This window comes from Lotus japonicus, chromosome 5 (genome assembly GCF_012489685.1).
Source record: "Lotus japonicus ecotype B-129 chromosome 5, LjGifu_v1.2".
In the NCBI taxonomy this organism is placed as follows: domain Eukaryota; kingdom Viridiplantae; phylum Streptophyta; class Magnoliopsida; order Fabales; family Fabaceae; genus Lotus; species Lotus japonicus.
The window spans coordinates 30963802-30985064 of NC_080045.1; the positions used below are offsets into that span (position 1 = coordinate 30963802).

Genomic DNA, 21263 nt, shown 5'->3' on the forward strand with positions numbered 1-21263 from the left:
AGTTCATACTTCTTTGTGACATTTCATGAAACAGTTGGTGAGCATAACATCACAACATGCAATTTAACCAAATAACCCCACAATATTATTCAGACCCCAAATTCAAACATGTAACTTTGAAGTTCTATTTTTGCTCCAAATATGGAGAAGTGAGTGGAGAAGAAGAAGGGATGAGAAAGCATACCTTGGTGGAGAGAAACACGCGTGGAGAAAAGAAACCAAAATTCGAAAATTTTAGAACAAAGAAAAAGAAGATGGAAGACCGGCGTGGATGAAAACCAGAAGAATGGAAGAACACGTTGATAACAAAAACTAATTGAAGAAAGAGTTACTTTTTAAAATAAGGTGAAAAGATAAGTCTAAGATCAAATATTGAATTTAAAAGAAAACTAAATCTTTCAATTATATTTTCCCTTGAAATTATCTTTCAATTCTTTAAAATTCAAATTTGGTGCTGTCGCACCAATTTTCAACAAAAATAGCACCAAACCCATGCTATGTTTTCCAGTAGCATGTTTATTCCTCTGGTCTCGCACGAATGCGCCAAATTCTGAAGGAATAGCGCCAATTTCCGCGCTGCAAATTCCAGTAGTGTGTTCACCTTCCTCAACTCATGCTATGGCCATAAAATTGCATTGAAAAGGCATTGTTTTCATGCTGCAAAATCCAGTGGCCATGACTGGCAGTAGTTTTTTTTTTATATTTTAATAAATAATACCAACACTACGAAACGGAGAACAGAAAAAAAAATATTAAAACTAAGAAAGCAAAATGAAAATGAAAATGAAATTAGAATTAACAAAATAAGACTAAAACTATCACTTGGGTTGTCTCCTAAGAAGCGCAATTTTATAGTCTTTGCTAGACTTTCCTGGACTCAGAATGTCATCTAGAGTTTATCTCATAGTGCATTGCACTTTTGGAATCTTTCAGCTGAGCACACACCATAGTTAGATTTTTGGATGCAACCTCAAGAGCTAAAACACAATCATTAAATTTAGAGTTAAGAGGGATTGAAGATTTCTCTTCTTTCTTACGCTTTGGCTTCCATTGGAAGCACCCACCTTTTACCTTTTCCTCTAAGTAGATCTTCTCCTTTTGCTCTGACTTCATTTCCTCCTTCTGCTTGGTATTGATCTCCTTCTTCTGCTCGGAGTTGACAACCATGCTCATTGAGTATACTTGCTTAGTTTGGTCGCTCTGCACGTCTTCCTCTTTCTTTTTATTTGTTGCAACAGCTTTTTCTTTTAGGAAAAACTGCTTCAGCTTTTCATCACTCCACTCTTCCATCATCTTCACCAAGAATACATCATTCTTCTCTCCTGGTTTTGGCTTCAGGTCAAATATATTGAAAGTGATCTTCTCATCAGCTACCCTTAAAGATATTGTTCCTTTCCCCACATTTATTTTCGCTTGTGAAGTGGCTAGGAATGGTCTTCCCAGAATCAATGGTATTTTAGAGTCCTCATCCATATCAATTATCACAAAGTCCACCGGGAACTCGAACTCTCCTACTCTTACTAGCACATCTTCAACAACTCCCCATGGAGCCACTATGGAGCGATCCGCTAACTGAAGCATCATCATTGTCGGCTTTAATTCTCCAACATTAAGTCGCTCAAACATTGATAGGGGCATTAAGTTGACGCTTGACCCTAAATCACATAAGGCTCTCACTTGCTTTGAAGCCCCAAAATTAACAGGTAGGGTGAAACTACCTGGATCCTTTCGTTTGGGTGGAAGCTTCCTTTGTAGAATAGCGCTACACTCCTCAGTAAGCTCAATGATCTCATTCTCTTCACTCAACCTCCTTTTCTTTGAGAGTATCTCCTTCATGAATTTAGCATATTGAGGCATCTTTTCAAGAACTTCAGAGAATGGGAGCTCTACACGCAACTTTTTGAACATAGATATAAACTTGGAGAATTGCTTCTCCAACCTCCTCTTTGCTATGTTAGTGGGGAAAGGGGGAAAAGGGACTTTTGTAAACTTATTTTCTAATTCTACTTTTCTCTTTTCCTCTTCTTTTTCTTTATGTTCTTTCTTATTTTCTCCTAAAGGTTCAATATCTCCTACAAACTCATCATTGACATTATTGTTTTCTACAATTTTCTGTTTAGGCTCACTCAAGGTAGCACCACTCCTAAGAGTTATGGCAGAGCAATTTTCTTTAGGATTAATGACAGTATCTGAAGGAAACATACCTGGGGGTCTTTCTGACATTTGCTTAGCTATCTGTCCCATCTGAGTCTCCAAATTTTTTATAGCAGCTTCATGATTCTTGAAACTGGTCTCTGATCAGTTGATGAAATTCTCCATCAGCTCTTCTAAGCTTTTCTTCCCACTGCCACTACCGTGATCCTGAGTTTGTTGAGGTGCTGAATTCTGAGACTGAAACCTTTGATTTGAATATTGCCTCTGATTATTTCCTCCTTGATTGGAGTTGTTCTGTTCCCTCCAGGAAAAGTTAGGATGATTCCTCCACCCCGGATTGTAGGTGTTGGAATAAGGATTACTTTGGGGATTGCCCAAAGCCTTGACTTCCACATCAAAATTTGCTCCGCAATCTTCACTGGCATGAGGACCACCGCATGTTCCACAATGGATACTATTCACATTAGATATCTTGGCTGCCTGGAACTGTTGTTGCATAGCTGTCATTTGTTGAGATAATTGCTTGTTTGAAGCAACCATCCTATCATATGCTTCTATTTCCAGTACACCCCTTCTGTTTTGGTGAAGAGGGGGGAGACTTTTGGTGATTGGAATTGAGCACAGACTTCTTAGGGTTTTGAGAGCTTTTGAAAGGTTTCTCTTGGAGATTTTAGGTGCTATTTTCTTTCTCTTTAATTCTTGATTATGGTCATGCTTGGCTAAATCCCTTTTAGTACTTGGGATGCGGATCCTTTTTAGGATTATGTTTTGATTCGAATCTTTGCTTCATATGAATTTTATTTATTAATCTACGTAGTTGTTTCAATTTATCTTGATTATACTTGAATGCATGCGAGTAATTTACTGATTCTTATGAGAACGAAAGTTGATTAGGAATTAGAGAAACAAGGAAACAATTAGATTAGGCGTTCCCTACTGCTTGATTCAAGAGTAGAACCTAATTGCGTTGGCTAGTTTAAATAGAACTTAATCTTCAATTCCCTGGTCTAGGTGCTCGAAAAACAGACTTAGTAATTGAATTGAAAGTCTAGGGCGTGTGAGTTATCAACATCTTAGAACATAGGCTAAATCGCCGTAGAGGAGTTTATTAAATTCATATGAACATTGTTAGAATAAAGGCATAAGCCGAATACGTGAAACAGGACCCAAGTACTATCTTTCTCATCTGATTTCATAAACTTTTTGATTTTCGCTTTTACTTTTTATTAGTGATTGTTACAATCTTTAAAATCCCTAAAATTGGTTTTTATTTTCATAATCTAAATACTAGAAGTTAATATAATTAGTATTGAATCACAATCCTCGAGGGATCGATAATTTATTACTACGGGCAACTTTGTACACTTGCAAAGGAGCTATCAAGTTTTTGGCGCCGTTGCCGGGGATTGTCTTTCCAATACTAGTTTTAATTAATCTCTTTTGTTTAGATTTTTGTCTTTCAATTTTTTTTATTTCATCTTTATTGAACGGGTGCTTCTAATTAGTGTGTTCAGTGTATGCGAGGTACAGTTGATCCAGAGACATTGCTTTTTGATCCAGAAATCGATCGCACCTTTCATTACCGGTTAGCACAACAAAGAAGAGCCCTTGCATCTGCAATGGCAGCTGAAACAAATGCTGAATTGGAAGCGCGACTTCGAGCGAAGTTCGCAAGGACTCAAGAGGAACGGGTGCAGGAAGCAGTGCGCCGAATCCAGCAAGAAAGAGAATTAGAGGAGGCTAACCGCCCCCTCAGGGATCTGAATGAGCCTGTCATGAGCTATGATTACCCAGGAAGTATAGCCCCTCAGAATGCCGAGGCTCAGAACTTTGAACTCAGACCTGCACTCATCAACCTGATCAGTCAACATCAATATGGAGTAAACTATTTCCAGTAGACTGATCAGGTTGATGAGTGCAGGTCTGAGTTCAAAGTTCTGAGCCTCGGCATTCTGAGGGGCTATACTTCCTGGGTAATCATAGCTCATGACAGGCTCATTCAGATCCTTGAGGGGGCGGTTAGCCTCCTCTAATTCTCTTTCTTGCTGGATTCGGCGCACTGCTTCCTGCACCCGTTCCTCTTGAGTCCTTGCGAACTTCGCTCGAAGTCGCGCTTCCAATTCAGCATTTGTTTCAGCTGCCATTGCAGATGCAAGGGCTCTTCTTTGTTGTGCTAACCGGTAATGAAAGGTGCGATCGATTTCTGGATCAAAAAGCAATGTCTCTGGATCAACTGTACCTCGCATACACTGAACACACTAATTAGAAGCACCCGTTCAATAAAGATGAAATAAAAAAAATTGAAAGACAAAAATCTAAACAAAAGAGATTAATTAAAACTAGTATTGGAAAGACAATCCCCGGCAACGGCGCCAAAAACTTGATAGCTCCTTTGCAAGTGTACAAAGTTGCCCGTAGTAATAAATTATCGATCCCTCGAGGATTGTGATTCAATACTAATTATATTAACTTCTAGTATTTAGATTATGAAAATAAAAACCAATTTTAGGGATTTTAAAGATTGTAACAATCACTAATAAAAAGTAAAAGCGAAAATCAAAAAGTTTATGAAATCAGATGAGAAAGATAGTACTTGGGTCCTGTTTCACCTATTCGGCTTATGCCTTTATTCTAACAATGTTCATATGAATTTAATAAACTCCTCTACGGCGATTTAGCCTATGTTCAAAGATGTTGATAACTCACACGCCCTAGACTTTCAATTCAATTACTAAGTCTGTTTTACGAGCACCTAGACCAGGGAATTGAAGATTAAGTTCTATTTAAATTAGCCAACGCAATTAGGTTCTACTCTTGAATCAAGCAGTAGGGAACGTCTAATCTAATTGTTTCCTTGTTTCTCTAATTCCTAATCAACTTCCGTTCTCATAAGAATCAGTAAATTACTCGCATGCATTCAAGTATAATCAAGATAAATTGAAACAACTACGTAGATTAATAAATAAAATTCATATGAAGCAAAGATTCGAATCAAAACATAATCCTAAAAAGGATCCGCATCCCAAGTACTAAAAGGGATTTAGCCAAGCATGACCATAATCAAGAATTAAAGAGAAAGAAAATAGCACCTAAAATCTCTAGGACTACCTTTCAAAAGCTCTCAAAACCCTAAGAAGTCTGTGCTCAATTCCAATCACCAAAAGTCTCCCCCTCTTCACTAAAACCTAATATATATATATATATATTATATTATAATAATATTAAAATCTTCGCAAATCAAGTTCTGTTCTCCTCTGCAGATTCACGTGATGATATTATCAAATAAGCCAAAACTGCCTTTTACTTCTGCCACGTGTCAGATGACGATTGGACCAAGGTGAAAGTGGGGTGGAATCTAGTGCTTCGCGGGTCACGGTCTTATGGTATTCCCCTGGCAAGATTCAGCCATGTGGCTAGGACACAAGCAACAGCCGTTCGATCTCTTGTATGTGCATGGCAGCTCCATGGACCAGTAGCACCGGATCAGCTCTCTTTACTTGATTTTCTCTTTTCTTTTTATTCCGAGAATCCTAAATAAAATTAAAATAAACTAATTAAAATAAAATCCTAGAAAGATAATAATAAAAAATAAACAACCTAAATCCTAACCAAATCTATCATTTAAAAAGTACTAATTAATGATAAGATAAAACTACTAAAATCTAACAAATCAAAATAAAAACTCCTAAAATCCTAAAATAATTAAAAATCCGAAAATTACTTAAAAATATCATAAAAACTAATTAAAACTCAGAAAATAAATTAAAAATAAAATAAAAGACTCACAAAAATACCCTTATATCCCCGGGTCAACAGTCGGCAATAAGAGACTTCATACACTCCAATGCCCAAATATAGTCATATGTGCCCTCACTGCCAATGTAGCATAATGCTATAGAGTATGTCTTATCTATGGAAGTCAGGCCAACAATCTCGAGCAAGGGGAGTTTATATTTGCTTGTCTTGTAAGTGCAATCCATGATCACTACATAAGGGAATGTGTTGAACAGTTTGACAGCATTCGGATGAGCCCAAAATACATCTCTAATGACTTCCGATCCGGTTCATGTCTTTTAAAATAAACATACTTGTCACCGTCCAACTTCTTCTGCAAGTGTTGCATCTCTGTCAATGACCCACGAACGGATTGCCTAAACTTCTTGCAAACACCATAAATTTGTCGGATGGTAGACAAGTTTGCAGGATTTTTTTCTTTCAAATCCAACAGCATCTTTCTCGGTGGAACCCAAATCTTAGCCTGTATTATCACTGGCTCCTTCTCAACACTAGTTAGTCGACCAGCGTAATTGTGGCCAAGTAGTGACCTAGCTGGTTGATGGATGTGTCTACCCTCCATCACCTTCAAACACCAATCTCTACCATTTTTCGTAGGTCGTCCTTTTAGTCTAAAATGACAAACTATCTTTGGTGTTGTTGTTCCTTCAACAAGATCAGGTTCTTTGTAGGGAGCATACAGACCATGCTTCTCACACCCCAGATAAACATATTCTTTTCTTCCATTCACACCACTATCAGACTTTGTGATCACCAGAACATATTTATTTCTAATAGAAATGTAGGGAAACGTTGTTTAATGATAAACAAGGCATAGACAAAGCATAAACAAAACATGCAAAAATTTGTTCAATGAGTACCTGATTAGTCGCATACAAATGGGAGACATCTATAGTTATACTCGAGGGTTCAAATGGTGATGGTTGCTCCTCTTTAAGATGATCATTTTCTAATTCAGCCTTTATCAATTGTGATTCACCAAAAATATAAGAATCTGTCATCCCTGAAAGTGAATACGGTAAATCAATGTTCATATTCAATACGGTAAATCAATGTTCATATTCAGTACGACAAATCAAAGTTCATATTCAATACGATAAATCAAAGTTCGTATTGAATATGAACTTTCATTTGTCGTATTTGTTCGCGATACAAAGGCCTTGAACTAACGACTTAACTACCTAAACTAACTACTTAAACTAACAACTAACTACTTAAACTAACTATAAATAAAGTACTAAAAACTAACAACAGTTACCAGGAGTTTAAAGCTTCCCTTGGTGGTGGTGGTGGTGATGGAAAGAAGGAAAGTGGAGATGTTGGTGGTGGTGGGAAGAAGAAATGTGAGGGAGTTGAGGAGTAATGGTGATGGAAATGAGTAATGTGGGAAAGGTCCGTGACCTGCTGCTTGTCAGATAAAGTACAGGGGGCATGGGAGGAGTTGGTGGATGGAGGAGTAATGGTGGAAAATGTGATCACACTGTCAGGAAATAATACGGTTAATGATTAACTGTATTATATATATTCATTACGGTTAATCATTAACCGTATTTGTTCTTTGGTGGAAGGAGATGTAACGGTGACAAAAGTGTTCACACTGTGGGAAAAAATGATTAACCGTGTTCCATATATTGAATACGGTTAATGATTAACCGTGGGGTATTTTTAGGATAAAAAAAAAAGGTGGGACGGTGAGCCTAAAGGGTGGGGCGTTAAACCCAAATGTCTCTCCCCGGTGAAATATAAGTGTGAGTAGAGAGCTAGTTGGGTGGTGTGAATGGAATGGCATTCGAGAGAGAGAGAGAGAGGGGGTCAGGGTCAAAGGGGAAACGAAAGGCGGCACCGAGATCTCCAATGGTGGTTGTGGGCGCAGGAGTGACAGCAATAGCGGTGTTGTTTCTGGTGTGGTCGGTGGTGTCGACAAGTGGGTCCCACTCCGAAGTTAACAATAGCAATGGTGAGTCTGAAAAGTACCTCTACTGGGGCAATCGAATCGACTGTCCCGGTAAGCACTGTGGTTCCTGCGAAGGTTTGGGTCACCAGGAATCAAGCCTCCGGTGCGCACTCGAAGAAGCCATCTATCTTCGCAGGTATCATCATCATTTATCAATTCTCTTTCTAACTAATTAGTAACCCTAACTAACTAACTAACTAACTACCTCTGGCTCTGTCTAGAACTTTTGTGATGCCTTCAAGGATGTGCATTAATCCCATTCACAATAAGAAAGGGATCCTTCATCGCCTTGCAAATAACAATGCTACTGAGGAGGAGCAATGGGCAACCAGTTTCTGCGCCATGGACTCTTTATACGATTTAAAGCTCATTTCTCAGACTGTCCCTGTAATTTTGGAAAACTCAAGAGAATGGCATATGCTTCTATCAACATTGGAGGATACACAAATTGCTCATGTACAAAGACTTACCCGGATCCATCTTAAACAAGATGCTCGCTACTCTCATCTCTTGCTCATTAACAGAACTGCTAGCCCTCTTTCCTGGTTTATGGAATGCAAGGATAGAAACAACCGTAGTGCTATCATGTTGCCATATTCATTTCTGCCCTCTATGGCTGCCCACAAGCTCAGAGATGCAGCACAAAAGGTCCACTTCGTATATACATAATCTCCTTAACAATCACATTCACATTAATTTAAACTTAAACTTTTTTCTTTCTTTGTTTGTCATTTTTGCTCTTCTTGATTGGATTGGTATATTTTATCTCTAAAAGAACCTGAGTTATCTCAGGGGAAATGTTTGGCAAGGAACGTTCTCCTTTCTCTACGCTTGGTAGGTTAACCTTGAATTTTATCTTTTTATGAGCTAGCAGCTTGTTGCAGGTCAGGAACTGGTCATGAACGGACTATATGAGGTTGTTGAGATCCCACATCGACTAGGGATATGGCCTAAGTAGATCTTATTCAGGCTTGCTCAATCCTCACCTCATAAGCTAGCTTTTAGGATTAGTAACTAGTAAGGCTGACCCAAATTTTATGATAGTATCATAGCCTATTTTAGATTTGAGATCCTACATCGACAGTTATGACCAAAGTAGAGCACTAGAGCTTATAAAGGCTTGTGACCTTGTGCAACCCTCATCTGGTAATCTAGTTTTTGGAGTTGAGCGAGTTCGAGCCCAAATTCGAAGAGGTACTTAACTATTCTCACATATTTTTTTACTCTCAAAATGTAACAATATTATTGATACATCTCATTTAAGTCCATCTTGCTATGTGTTGTGAATCTCTCAATGCGTAGACAAACGAACAAATTTTGTAGAATAATCGGGCTGTGAACATGAAAGTCATTAGGCCTCTATCCTCACCCCATATGCCCCACCCCCTATTTTTTCTCCCAATAAGTAAAGGAAAGAACCTGGGCATGGAAGAAATAAGTAAAGCTTAAGGGGAGGCGAGACATGTTGTAGAGGGGGAATAATTGAGCTCTAACAGAAACATTCTTGGAATTGAATTTAGATTCAATTGTCACTATATACCATCATCTTTCACAAATCAAGTTGTCAGTGCATGGCCCTTTGTATATCTCAAGTGTACATCTGTATGCAGGTAATAGAATGTTAGTTAGCTAATTTGATAAACAAATGAAAACCATTAGGATTAAATGGATGCTTGTTTCTGTTCCTTTTAGTAAGGTACTTTGCTTTTCCTATTCTCATATGTGTTGTTTTTGCTCACCGGTGGTGATAAAGTGATTATCAAGAATTGTGGGTTATTTTTGGAATTATCAAATGATATAGCTACAAGCACCCTTGACACAACTATTAATAGCTTGGTTGTTTCTTAGAAAAACAAAATTCCAAATTTATTATATAAGGTTTTTGTTTGGAAGCAGTTTATGGTTAGCACACTAGTGTTTGGTTTTTATATGTCCATGTATGTGCCTTTTCATTTCTCAGCTGCTCAGAGATATAGTAACTTATTTACATTTTACTTGGATAGTAAAATAAATTATTTAGACAAATGTAGTGAAGCAAATTCTTTTGTCTTTGTATACCAGTACAGGTAACTCCCTTGGAATGCCCATAAGTAGAGGCACCACATAGAAGCCATAAACACAAATCAAGCAGAAAGGGTGAATATATTGGAAAAGTCTAATATGTGACTTCCTACATCATACAAGAAAAAGTTAAGTTTGTTGAAATTATAGGGTTTTAGTCTTATAGGTATAGGAGGAAAAAGGAGTAATAGAGACGAAATTCTCCGAAATAGCTTAAAACTAAAAAATATATTATTGCTCCCTATATTATGGGAAATTCTTTGTTATAATTACTCTTTTTTTGTTTGACTTACTCCCCTCTTTTTTCGAAATAGCCATATTTCAGTCCCTAAGTTATTTACGTGTTAATGTAGTGGACTTGAGCCTACTCATGTGTTTGAGTAATGTGATGTGGAATTACATGGATAATGTCTTATTTTATGAGTAAACCTATGTGGAGTCAATCCAAAAGAACTTATCACAATTTACTGAACCCTAACCCTAATCCCTGCCATTGAAGGTTAGAGGATTTCTCTCGTGGAAGAAGCCACAATTGAGGGTGATTGAGCTTCATTGAAGAAGAATGAAGCAGTCAAGCTCATCTGGTGTGAAAGAGATAGGTGAGTTGAAGTGTTGTAGCTTGTCCTTGTTTTCACATTTTTTAGAATGTGGATGCGAAGATTGGTCCTACTAACATCGAATACTGGAAAGAACCCCGAGAGGAGGTTCTGGAGGTTTTAAACTGGGAATGAAAGACATTAGCCCTAACCCTAATTGTTGTAGCTTGCTATTAGTGACTAACAAAATGGTTCTGAAATTTGTCCATGAATTACAGAGTCAAACTCATTCAATTATTTTAAGTAGGTTGATGAAAAACTTATTGCACCTTAAGAGAGTTAATGTGAAATGCATAACTGAGTGGCAAGTACTTGAGAGTAAAAAAAGTAGCTAAGCTGCAGAAGAAGCTTGATGGAGAGAGAGTGAATGGAAAAATTAAGTGTTGTAGTGTCTTGGTTGTGACTAGTGCTGGCTCAGTGCTTGTAACCAAAGTTAACAATGATAAATGGTGGTTTATGGCATTTTTCAAAAAACCCGCAATAGAAAATTGCCATATGCCATGGCGGGGTCATGGTGGCTGAAGGAGGAGGAAGAAGGAGGTGGAGGGAGGAAGAAGGAGAAGGAGGACGAAGAAGGAGGTGGAGGGAGGAAGAAGGAGAAGAAGGAGAAGAAGGAGGAAGGAGGAGGAAGAAGGATGACACCGGCGAAGTCGTCGGAAGCTTGCTAGAGCTCGTCAGAGGTCTCACGGTGGCTGGCGGCTAGGTCTCATGGAGGTCGCACTTCAGGTTGAAGAAAGGAAGATGTTGGTATGAAACGCATGAAAATGAAATGCAACCTTTCATTTTAATGAAACATGTGAAATATATGAAGCTCATCGTTTTATTAAGTCACGAGAAAACCCCAAAATGCACTTAAAGGTTTGACCTAATGTTCAAAATGGGGGCAATTTGTGGTTTTCACCTCGGTTGCCTAGGGTTTTCATCTCTCTTCTCGCCGCGATTCAACAGGTCCAGGCTGCGTTCTCGCTTGCGACCACCGCGAAAGTTGTACACCCATGGCCCTCAACGCCATGGGATTCTGTTGCAGATTTTCGAAAGCCCGACATGGAAAAACGCCATTGCGCCGCCATAGCCGCAATTTGATAACACTGCTTGTAACGAATTCATTTATCTTTTTAGAATTTGGGTTAGGCCTTAATTCTACCCCAAAAGCTAGCTTATAGGTGAGGATTGTTCTACCCTTTATAAATGCTTACCTGACCATATCTCTAGTCAACGTGAGACTTCTCAACACACCCCCCATGCCCAGGGATGGACATCTGGATCGTGGAATTGCATGAATGAACCTTTTATGTTACACTCGATCTCATAAGGGTTAATGTTACTCTTAAACTCTTCGCTATTACTTGATCTCGGCCAATGTTACCTTCTTAGAACTTGTCCCATTCTTTGGGTCCACCTTTGAGCTAGAGTTTGTCTCCAACACCTTACGACTTCCTCATCTTGTCCCTGACACCCATAACCCACTAGAGATGTCCTGTGTTATAGATAATTTAACACCACCACCGCCTCTTTTATGGGTGTACCGACATCAATGTTGGCAAACTTCCCTCCTCTCCACAACTACCTGCTAGCAACGAACTCACTGAATCTCATCAGGAGCCAGCTCCTCTGTCCCCTTTGGCCCCACTTTGAAAAGGTATATGCTCAACTCGTAATCCTTTTCCCCATTATGTTTCTCTGAGTTATCACTATTTGTCTCCTTCCCCTTATACATGTCTCTGTTCCCAGTCATCTGTCTCTATTCCTAAAACGGTGGGTGGGCCATATATGAGTGATCTCCAATAGTCTCCAATAAACAGATTTAAGATATGCTTTGATACCATCTTAGAATTTGGATTAGACCTAACTCTACCTAGAAAAGCTAGCTTAGGGCTGCTCTACCCTTCTCAACACATATTGTTAGGGTTTACTTTTGATTGAAAGGTTTGCAATGTGTGAGAAAAAGATATGTCAATGTAATTTTTGGGTTAGGCTTTGTGTGTTGTTGTGAATCAGTTACTTATTGAATGAAATGAGTTCCTTTTTTGAATGAAATTTGTTTTTGCTGTGATTGAATTTCAATGTGTTAATTATATATGGTAGACAACTCAAATTGATGTAAGGAAGATAAAGAAATCGTCATTTACAACATCAATTTGTTTGAAACAAAGTTGCACTTATAAATATAGTTGTATGACATGGTAGAAATAATTCCGATGTGTCTATACCCAACTAAATAAAGTTTTAATAGTAACATAATATTCCCCTAAGCTCAATGTCCCCCACTAAAGCCAAAAATTGAGCACACAGACAAAAAGTAACATAATTAAAGCCAAAATGACTTTAATCGCACTAAGCCTAAATCTTCACCTAGGTTCTGCAGCTGTCTTAGATGCTTGCAATTCATCCACAATCACACTTCCTTGAGATTAGAGTACTTCACTTTGGTCTTTCCACTTCCTTGAGTGCCCCCAACGTGATTGAGTCCAACTCCCCTATAGGGTGATCTTCATTCTGGTCCCTTCTACTACAGCCTTAGGTACCTGAGATGTTATTCCTCTTTTTCCCTTGCTTTGACCAGCAGCCTGAGATTGCATTTCAAAGTTAACACTTTGAGTAAGCAACCTTTTTATTTAAATTTCACAAACCTTTTTGTTGGTGGATGAATGTTGTGCTGGTGATTTTCTCTTTTTCCTCAAATTTCTTGCGTCCTGTTGATAGAACCCTGATTTTATTGATAGAAAACCCTAATTCCCAATTGGGGATTAGGGGAAAGATACATGAGAGAGATGCCAAACACCCCCTCTAACCCTAGAAAGAGAACCACTTCTCTCTCTGAATCCAATTCCTAAACTGAATAACAAGATACCCCTAACTCTCTAATGTCTGTTATTTATAGGCTACATGCCTCAATAACATTTTAACTAACTCACTAAGTATAACTAACTAACTAACTAACTAACCTTGAGTTCCTATCACCTGTACAACTAGAAATGTCCAGGTTTAGGTTAGTATCCGTAATGAAATCAAATAAAGGTTGGGGTTTACACTTGCAGAATGGTCTCCCAGTGTATCATTTGCTGCAATAGTTGACTCGACTAGGGTGTGAGTGCAGGTCGTGGTATTGTGGCTTTAAAGATGACATCTATGATAATTGGAACCATCGACTCCGACAAATGGCCTACAACCTGTCAAGAACATCCATCTAAGCACATGTAAAACCTGTCAAATCTTGGTGTCAAGTTCTGTGCGGACCTGTCCAATTGAATTTTACTTGTATTCCCAGCACGTGCTCTCATTAACTCAGCACTGTATGACCATAATAGTGTATACTGTTTAGTTGCCTCTCCTTCTACTATGCCTTTTGCAATCTACCCTTTATAAGAACTTCTTTGACCATATCTCTAGTCAATGCGGTTCCTTAAGCAGTAATCCCTCTTTATACTTGTACAAAACTCTAATCTAATTCTATAAGCAACCAAATCCTGAAATATAAGGAAATATGGAAACCAATCCTAAGGGATCACAAGATAATATGAAATTTACCGAGATTATTTTATTTTATTAAATCTACTTTTATATATTCTCACTTATCATTAAGCTGGAACTCACTAAGCCTTAAGCTTGTTTCGAATGAAATATTTTAATAAGAAAAATAACCAAACAATATAATATTGGCTTCATAGAACCTGCCGAGAAAGGCAACTTAATGTTGGAGACAATGGGAAGTTGATTATTGTTGGAGAGACGACAAAGCAAGATAGCTAGCATGATCATCATCTTGTTAAGTTGGTTGAAATGTTTCATGACTAATGAAGAAGGAACTTTGTTGCAATGTTAATCAGGGAAATTTCCTGGCAAGCTATCATTGGTAAGAAAAAAGCCACTGAAATAATTATTGGTGAAAGAGAACATGACAAACACCAGATGGTTTGGAGATGAAGATCGCAATGCAGTATCTAAGATGGGAGATAGGTCGGACTGGACCACAACTAGACATGGGTCAGGCTGAGACTGCATTTAACACAAAGGTCCCTAAAGATCATATGGCATTTTGGGACAAATATTGCAGACTGTATCTTGGACAAAGTCGCCCTAGTTTTCCAACTTTCTTCCCCTCAATGCCATGCTAGCATTCTAAGAGAGCTATATAGTAGCTAAACTGATGAAATAAAATAGCTGGACAAGTAGAAACACTTCGCAATGATTTTTGAACCGCCTTCCCTCCAACGCCATTCTAGCATTGGAAGAGAGCTCTATAGTTGCCAAACTGATGACATAAAATAGGTAGACTATTAGAAACACCAACAATTAACTTTTCCATTATAGAGCTATCTTGGACAAAGTAGCCCTTGTTTTCCAACTTCGCCTCAATACCATGCTAGGCTTGGGAGAGAGCTATATAGTAACCAAACTGATGGAATAAGATAGCTAGACTGTTAGAAATACTACGAACTGCCAAAATGAAAAATGGTGTCAAAGATGAGATTGGCTCCAGAGGCGCGACTAAGGGCAGCTAGGAAGGAGGTGGATGATTATTGCTTGCTAAAAGGTGGGTATTAGTGACCACTCGAACAGTTCTAGTCTAGGGTGAGGAGGGTGATTTTGGAAGAAGGATAATGATGTGAGTCAAAAGATGCAACAGCAACTTGAAAGGAAAGGTGTCCATTCATACAAATACTCACTTAGCAAAAAGTGAAATGACTCCTAGACAGGATGTGGCTGCGCATGGGAACTCTGGGGTGTTGGTCCACCCTCACATGTTGGACGGCCAAAAGCCATTGGGAAACACTGATGTGGTCAACCAGTGTAGTTGACACCCAAACAATGGATAATCTACATTAGTAGTGATGCGGGGTAAAAGAGAATATCTATGTGAAAGTGTAGGAGGTTGATTTGCCTTGAAACCACAGGGGGTGGACCAATGTGGATGAAACAAAGTCTAATGGTGTGGTCATTCACTGAAAAGCTTGTTCAGAAGGTCAGGCTTGAAACCACTAGCTTGTTTTTGTCAAATTTTCAAAAACATGATTGGTTGACTGTTTAAAAGTCAATGTATATATATATATTATTCTCATATGCTAACAAGGGTTAAGCAATTTAGTGTTTTGTTTACTGTTTACTCTTTGTGAACCTGAGCTTTACAGGATATAGGGAATTGCTGTCTTATGCCCCTCCTCACTCATTCCCAAAACATAAGTTATGTTTTCTCCTTGGATATACAAGATATTTTGTTCTTAAAAATCCTCAATTGCGCAAAACATCATCTTTGTGTTCTGTGGTGATCTTTTAAGCTCGCTTTGGTTGTTGAGATAGAGTTAGGGACAAGACTGATGAAATTTATCTGGCAACCAATAGATTACTCTGTGCTCAAATTATTCTGCAAATTGCAAAACATTGTAATTCTAATTGTAGTATGTATGCTTAACCTGTAAACTCTGGCATTGCAATAGAACATTGTCTCTCAGTTAGGCATTTTCAATTTCTGATCAGACTCTTGTTTGCAGATCAAAGCACTACTTGGTGATTATGATGCCATCCATGTTCGTCGTGGGGATAAAATAAAGACCAGGAAGGATTCACTTGGTGTAGCAAGGACTCTGCATCCACACCTTGATAGGGATACACGACCTGAGTTTATTCTTTGCAGAATAGCAAAATGGGTCCCTCCTGGAAGAACTTTGTTTATTGCTTCAAATGAAAGGACTCCTGGGTTTTTTTCACCGCTTTCTGTCAGGTAACCAACCCTTTCTTATTGTCATTTTTGTTTCATTTTCTTTAAGTGAAGAGGATTTTGTTTATGATCAAAACTTCATGCATATTCTTGTCATATGTGTTCTGGTCCCTTTTTTCCCTGAGACTCAATGCTTTACAGTACACTATGTTATAATTTTATTCCCTCCAATTTTTGTTTTACCGTGCCCTTTCTCTGTTATTTGATGTTCTTGGTGATTCAAATTTGCAGGTATAGATTGGCATATTCGTCAAACTATAGCCATATGTTGGATCCAATTGTTGAGAACAATTACCAATTATTCATGATCGAGAGGCTTATAATGATGGGTGCCAAAACGTTCATTAGAACGTTCAAGGAAGATGAGACAGATCTCAGCCTAACTGATGACCCAAAAAAGAATACTAAAAAATGGCAGATACCAGAATTAGTTTATAATGCGGATGAAACTTGCTGAGACCTACACCACAATTTGTATGCAATCCACCAATGTTGAAAAATACAAACATGCCCGTAAATTTGACGAAGAGATTATAATTAAAGGAAAAATGAGAGGGTGATCAGTTTATGTTGTAAATTGTGACGATAGCTACATTCAAAATTTCATTAATTCATTACAGCTATGTACTTGTCTCACATTAAACCTGAAGTGGCCACTAAATATTTTATGCTGGACACTAGTTTAACGGATGTATGGGTCTTGGTCCAAAATTTAGCTTAATATATGTACCTGAGTTTCATCTTTTTTTTTTTTACATTTCTTTGTTCCATCTTTAACTAGTATTCACGACTACGAATGTAGATAGAGCTTTTTGTTGCTTACCTATTCATCAACAATAACAACTAGCAAAGCCTTACCCAATTAAATGAGGTCGGTAATATGGTCTTCACTGCCCAATGGAGCTGGATAAAACAATTAAGACTTAATTGCACTTTTGGTCCCCCACATATCACTTTTGTGCGGAATACGTCCCTAAACTAAAAAAATAGCATTTAGAGTCCCCCACATTTCAAAACGACAGTGAAAGTGATCCCTCATCTTCATTCTGTCAAATATTGAACGGTAGTAGCCTACGTGGTATTTTTAAATATTTTTATTCACAATATTAATTAAAAAAATAAAGAAATTTAGAATTTATGAAATTTTATCTTCTTCATTTTAATTCTAGAAAACACAATCTTCCCCTATTACTGTAACCTCAGAATTGATACATTCTCTTGCTTCCATGCATACATTGAATTACCACTCCCAAGCCAATTTGAGCAAACCAGAACCTACAACCCCAAGAAAAGAATGCAGAACAATCAGAAATCAAATGGGTTTTTGCCCTTTTCACATGTAATTACAAAAATTATAGCTTTTTAGCAAAAGCATCAGTGCCTTCAAACCTTTGAGCATGTTTGAAAGGCACAGTGAAAACCCGATCTAACAGAAGAGGAAGAAGGTTAGGAAAAGATGCAGACTTTGGTTCAGATTGGAGAATCAAAACAAAGAAACCCCTCCTCCGAGCCACTCCTCTGCCGAGTCACCACCGCCCTCCATCGCAAAACCCCTCTTCATCTACCCCGATTCCCACGCCCTAATGATCCGCTGTCGAGATCCGTACGCCACCCTGCGCACCGTTCTCAAGTCGTGGCGCAATGTCTGGAAGGATCCCAAACGAGGAGACCGCCTACCTCACCGCCTGGAAGCGCATCCGGGACAAGCTCGCTGCCCGCGTCAACCACAGTGGAGTGGTGGACGATCAAACCCCATTCTCTTTGGGTATTTTCTTCTGGTTGGGGTGGTGGCTGGATGGGGTTTGGAGTGGGCTTAGGTGGCTGCTGGGTTGGGTCTGAGGTGGGGGCTGGTGTTAGGGTTAGGGTATGATGAAGATGATGAAAATGGTGATTTTTTTTTACAGTAAGGTGGTGATGAAGATGATGAAGAAGATGGATGAGGAAGATGAAGATGTAATTAATTTGAATTTCTTTTTATATTTTAATTTTTTTTATGAAAAAATGCCACATAGGCAAAAAAATGTTAATTTTTGACGGAAAACGTTAGTTTTTTTACAGAATAGAGAGGAGGGACCAACATCAGTGACGTTTCAATAAGTGGGGGACTCCAAATGTTATTTTTTAAGTTTAGGGACCAAAAGTGCAATTAAGCCAAAAATTAAAATAAAAAATAAGAAAAACAGATTATAAGGAATTTTATCAAAAAGATTATTTTTAATAATATTTTATCAAAGATGTTGGCGCAGCGGATAAGCAAGAGTAAATGAAAGAGACGACACACAAGCTTTTATCCTGGTTCACCCTCAGAACAATAAGGTTACATCCAATTCCCGGTGTAAGCCGTTATTTCACTAAGAGCGATTTCCAAGGACTCCTCCTTAGTCCTTACAGGTATTCTTCAATTTGCCTCCTCAGGCAAGAGTATTCTTTAGCAACTGCCTCTCCCGGCATTGAGTATTATCGCCTCTCCAGGCCGAGTATTATTTTAGAACTGCCTCTCAAGGCATTGAGTACTCTTAAAGCCTCTACAAGCTAAGTATTGTTTCCGAACTGCCTCTCTAGGCATTGAGTGCTCTTTGTCCCTGCCTCTCCACACATTGAGTATTTTTAACGCCTCTCCGGGCAAAGTATTCTTTTGCCATTGCCTCTTCAGGTATTGAGTATTATTTTGCCCCTGCCTCTCCAGACATAAGTATTCTAAAGACTCTCCTAACAAGTATTATCAGGACTCCTCCTTACGAGTATTATTAGGACTCCTTCTTACAAGTATAAAGGACTTCTCCTAAATGATTTTTTCTGAATAAGAGAGATAACAGTAAAATGAAGCACTAAGAACTATAAAGTATTATAGAATTACTTTATGTTCTTTTACAACAAGGATGAAATAAAAAGATAAATCTCTTAAGTGTGATTCTCCTTGTTGCTGAGGCTAATAATGATGTCTTCTTCTAGGCTCAGGCCTCGACATTTCTTCAGACGATATGAATATGTTCTTGAGAGCACGTCTGGAAATATTGAACTGGGTTAGGATATTCTGATTGAATCCCAATTCAGATTCCTAAAAGTCTGGTGTTTGGACTTGCAAAAGCCAACTTGTGAAATCTTCAAGTCTTCGTATTTATAGCTCCTGATCTTCTGTGAGTAGAAATTCACCCGTTGGATGGTCTTCACATAAATTATGATCGTTGCATCGAACTGTGCTGAAGTTAGTAAAACATGATGAATTGGTACAACTTGATGCATACCTATTTCTTTGGAAGATGCAATTTGTTTAGCATAGGTCGGAGTTACTATCCATTGAAATGACCAAACAACTCTTTCATAGATGGAGCGTTGTGCCTTCAGCCTTGGTTATTGCACTGTGTCATATCATGTGTGTAACGCCCCAATTTCTCAAGTGAGGAGTCACATTAGTAACCTAACAAAGTCTAAGGACTGTTTCGTAATCCTAAGAAAACACGATAATTTTTTTCTTTTCAAAACAACTAAACACAGTTTAATACATAACATAGTCTTAATTAAACAACTCGTTCCCGACATATAATAATAGTGTCTTACAATAGAATAAGCAAGTTTCCAAAATAAGTACGCACACTTAAACAGTGGCGAAAACAGGGTTTTAGTAACAGAGTTTTCAGATAACAAAGAAGACTAAAGCATAAACTACTAAGAGGAAAACTATACAGCTTCTTCCATCCTTGCTCCGCCGGTTACTATCTCTCCTCCATCTCAGCATGGCTAAGCATCGCCAGAAGGCTCTTCATCGCCTAATAGCGTTAAGCGCCCAAATAACAAGTAGCAAATAGAAAGGGTTAACTCCATGCAACTACCACATATAAAGGAGAAAATCATGCTATTCAAATTTAATTACCTAGCATGGTAAATAAACTAGCAACTTAAGTTAATCCAGATATCAACAAAACCAGCAATATAATTAAACTCATATATCAACAACTTAACATAGATTAGCTCAGATAATAATAACCTCAACAATATAACATCAAATCAGATATCAATAAACCAATAACTAAAATCCAACAACATGAGGTCAGGTGTTAGTTCTCTATAATGCAACTATATGCTGCTACCAAAATGGATCGATCAATAACGTCTCACAAGACGGGACAATCACGCGGGACCACACCCACCTCTTCGCCACTTAGCGCCACTACGGACGGGACAATCGCGTGGGACCACACCCACCTCATCGCCACTTTAGAACATCTCGAAAGATGAGACAATCCCGCGGGACCACACCCACCTCATTGCCACTTTATAACGCCTCGAAAGACGGGACAATCACGTGGGACCACACCCACCTCATTGCCACTTTCCCTATATGCCAAGTCAGTCAACGACAATTTCCAAACCAATAATCAACTTAGAATAACCACATATTATTCATAATTTCAATAATCAATGGCCGAAGCCCCAGAAAACGGAGACGCGTGTCTCTATTGTTTAACAATGGCCTTAGCCTCAGAAAACATTTGGCACAAGTTTCAGAAAACATTCAACATAAGCAAGCATACAATATTTCAATCAACGCCAATCAAATTAAACATCTTCATCTCAAGCGCATGCAGTGCGAATAAATCATGCAAGACTCAAATGACGCTCTAAAACTGAGTTACCCTTACCTTAGCCACTTTCTTTCCTAAGTTGCGACTTCGATTCAATCACGTCATCGCTCCTCGTACCGGCTAGCTTTCCTTCCATTCTTTAGCTCCGACAAGAACACATTATCGCAGTTTATATCTTTAGAAAATTAATCGCTTCAGAAAATGCTAAGCTTTCAGATCCTAGCTTCCGCCCCAAAACTCAAGAATCTTCTCACACTCAACGTAAACACTTAAAAAATTTCACCAAAACATAAATCACACAAAACAAGTGTGTGTTTGTATCCTCTCGTGTGTATTTTCAAATGTTTCTGTCCATCTTTTTCAAAGCAATTCAGGTTGATATATATATAGGCTTCCATCAAAAC

At 38.4% G+C, this 21263-nt stretch overlaps 2 protein-coding genes across 2 annotated transcripts; one reads left to right on the forward strand and one right to left on the reverse strand.

The window, feature by feature from the left end:
• Positions 1–885: 885 nt before the first annotated feature.
• LOC130719436 (uncharacterized) lies at positions 886–1908 on the reverse strand. The gene has a single exon (XM_057570064.1). It carries the CDS (start codon positions 1906–1908, stop codon positions 886–888), a length of 1023 nt encoding a protein of 340 aa, XP_057426047.1.
• Positions 1909–7705: 5797 nt separating this feature from the next.
• On the forward strand, positions 7706–17016 carry LOC130717678 (uncharacterized). The gene is made up of 4 exons (XM_057568015.1): positions 7706–8039; positions 8125–8551; positions 16050–16279; positions 16508–17016. Exons 1-4 carry the CDS (start codon positions 7732–7734, stop codon positions 16731–16733), a joined length of 1191 nt encoding a protein of 396 aa, XP_057423998.1. The 5' UTR covers positions 7706–7731; the 3' UTR covers positions 16734–17016.
• The last annotated feature ends 4247 nt before the right edge of the window (positions 17017–21263 follow it).

Coding starts and splice junctions, on each gene's coding strand:
- LOC130719436 (XM_057570064.1), bottom strand. CDS start 1,908: ATGTTCAAAAAGTTGCGTGTAGAGCTCCCATTCTCTGAAGTTCTTGAA.
- LOC130717678 (XM_057568015.1), top strand. CDS start 7,732: ATGGCATTCGAGAGAGAGAGAGAGAGGGGGTCAGGGTCAAAGGGGAAA. Junction 8,040..8,124: donor GAAGCCATCTATCTTCGCAG/GTATCATCATCA, acceptor GGCTCTGTCTAG/AACTTTTGTGATGCCTTCAA. Junction 8,552..16,049: donor TCAGAGATGCAGCACAAAAG/GTCCACTTCGTA, acceptor TCTTGTTTGCAG/ATCAAAGCACTACTTGGTGA.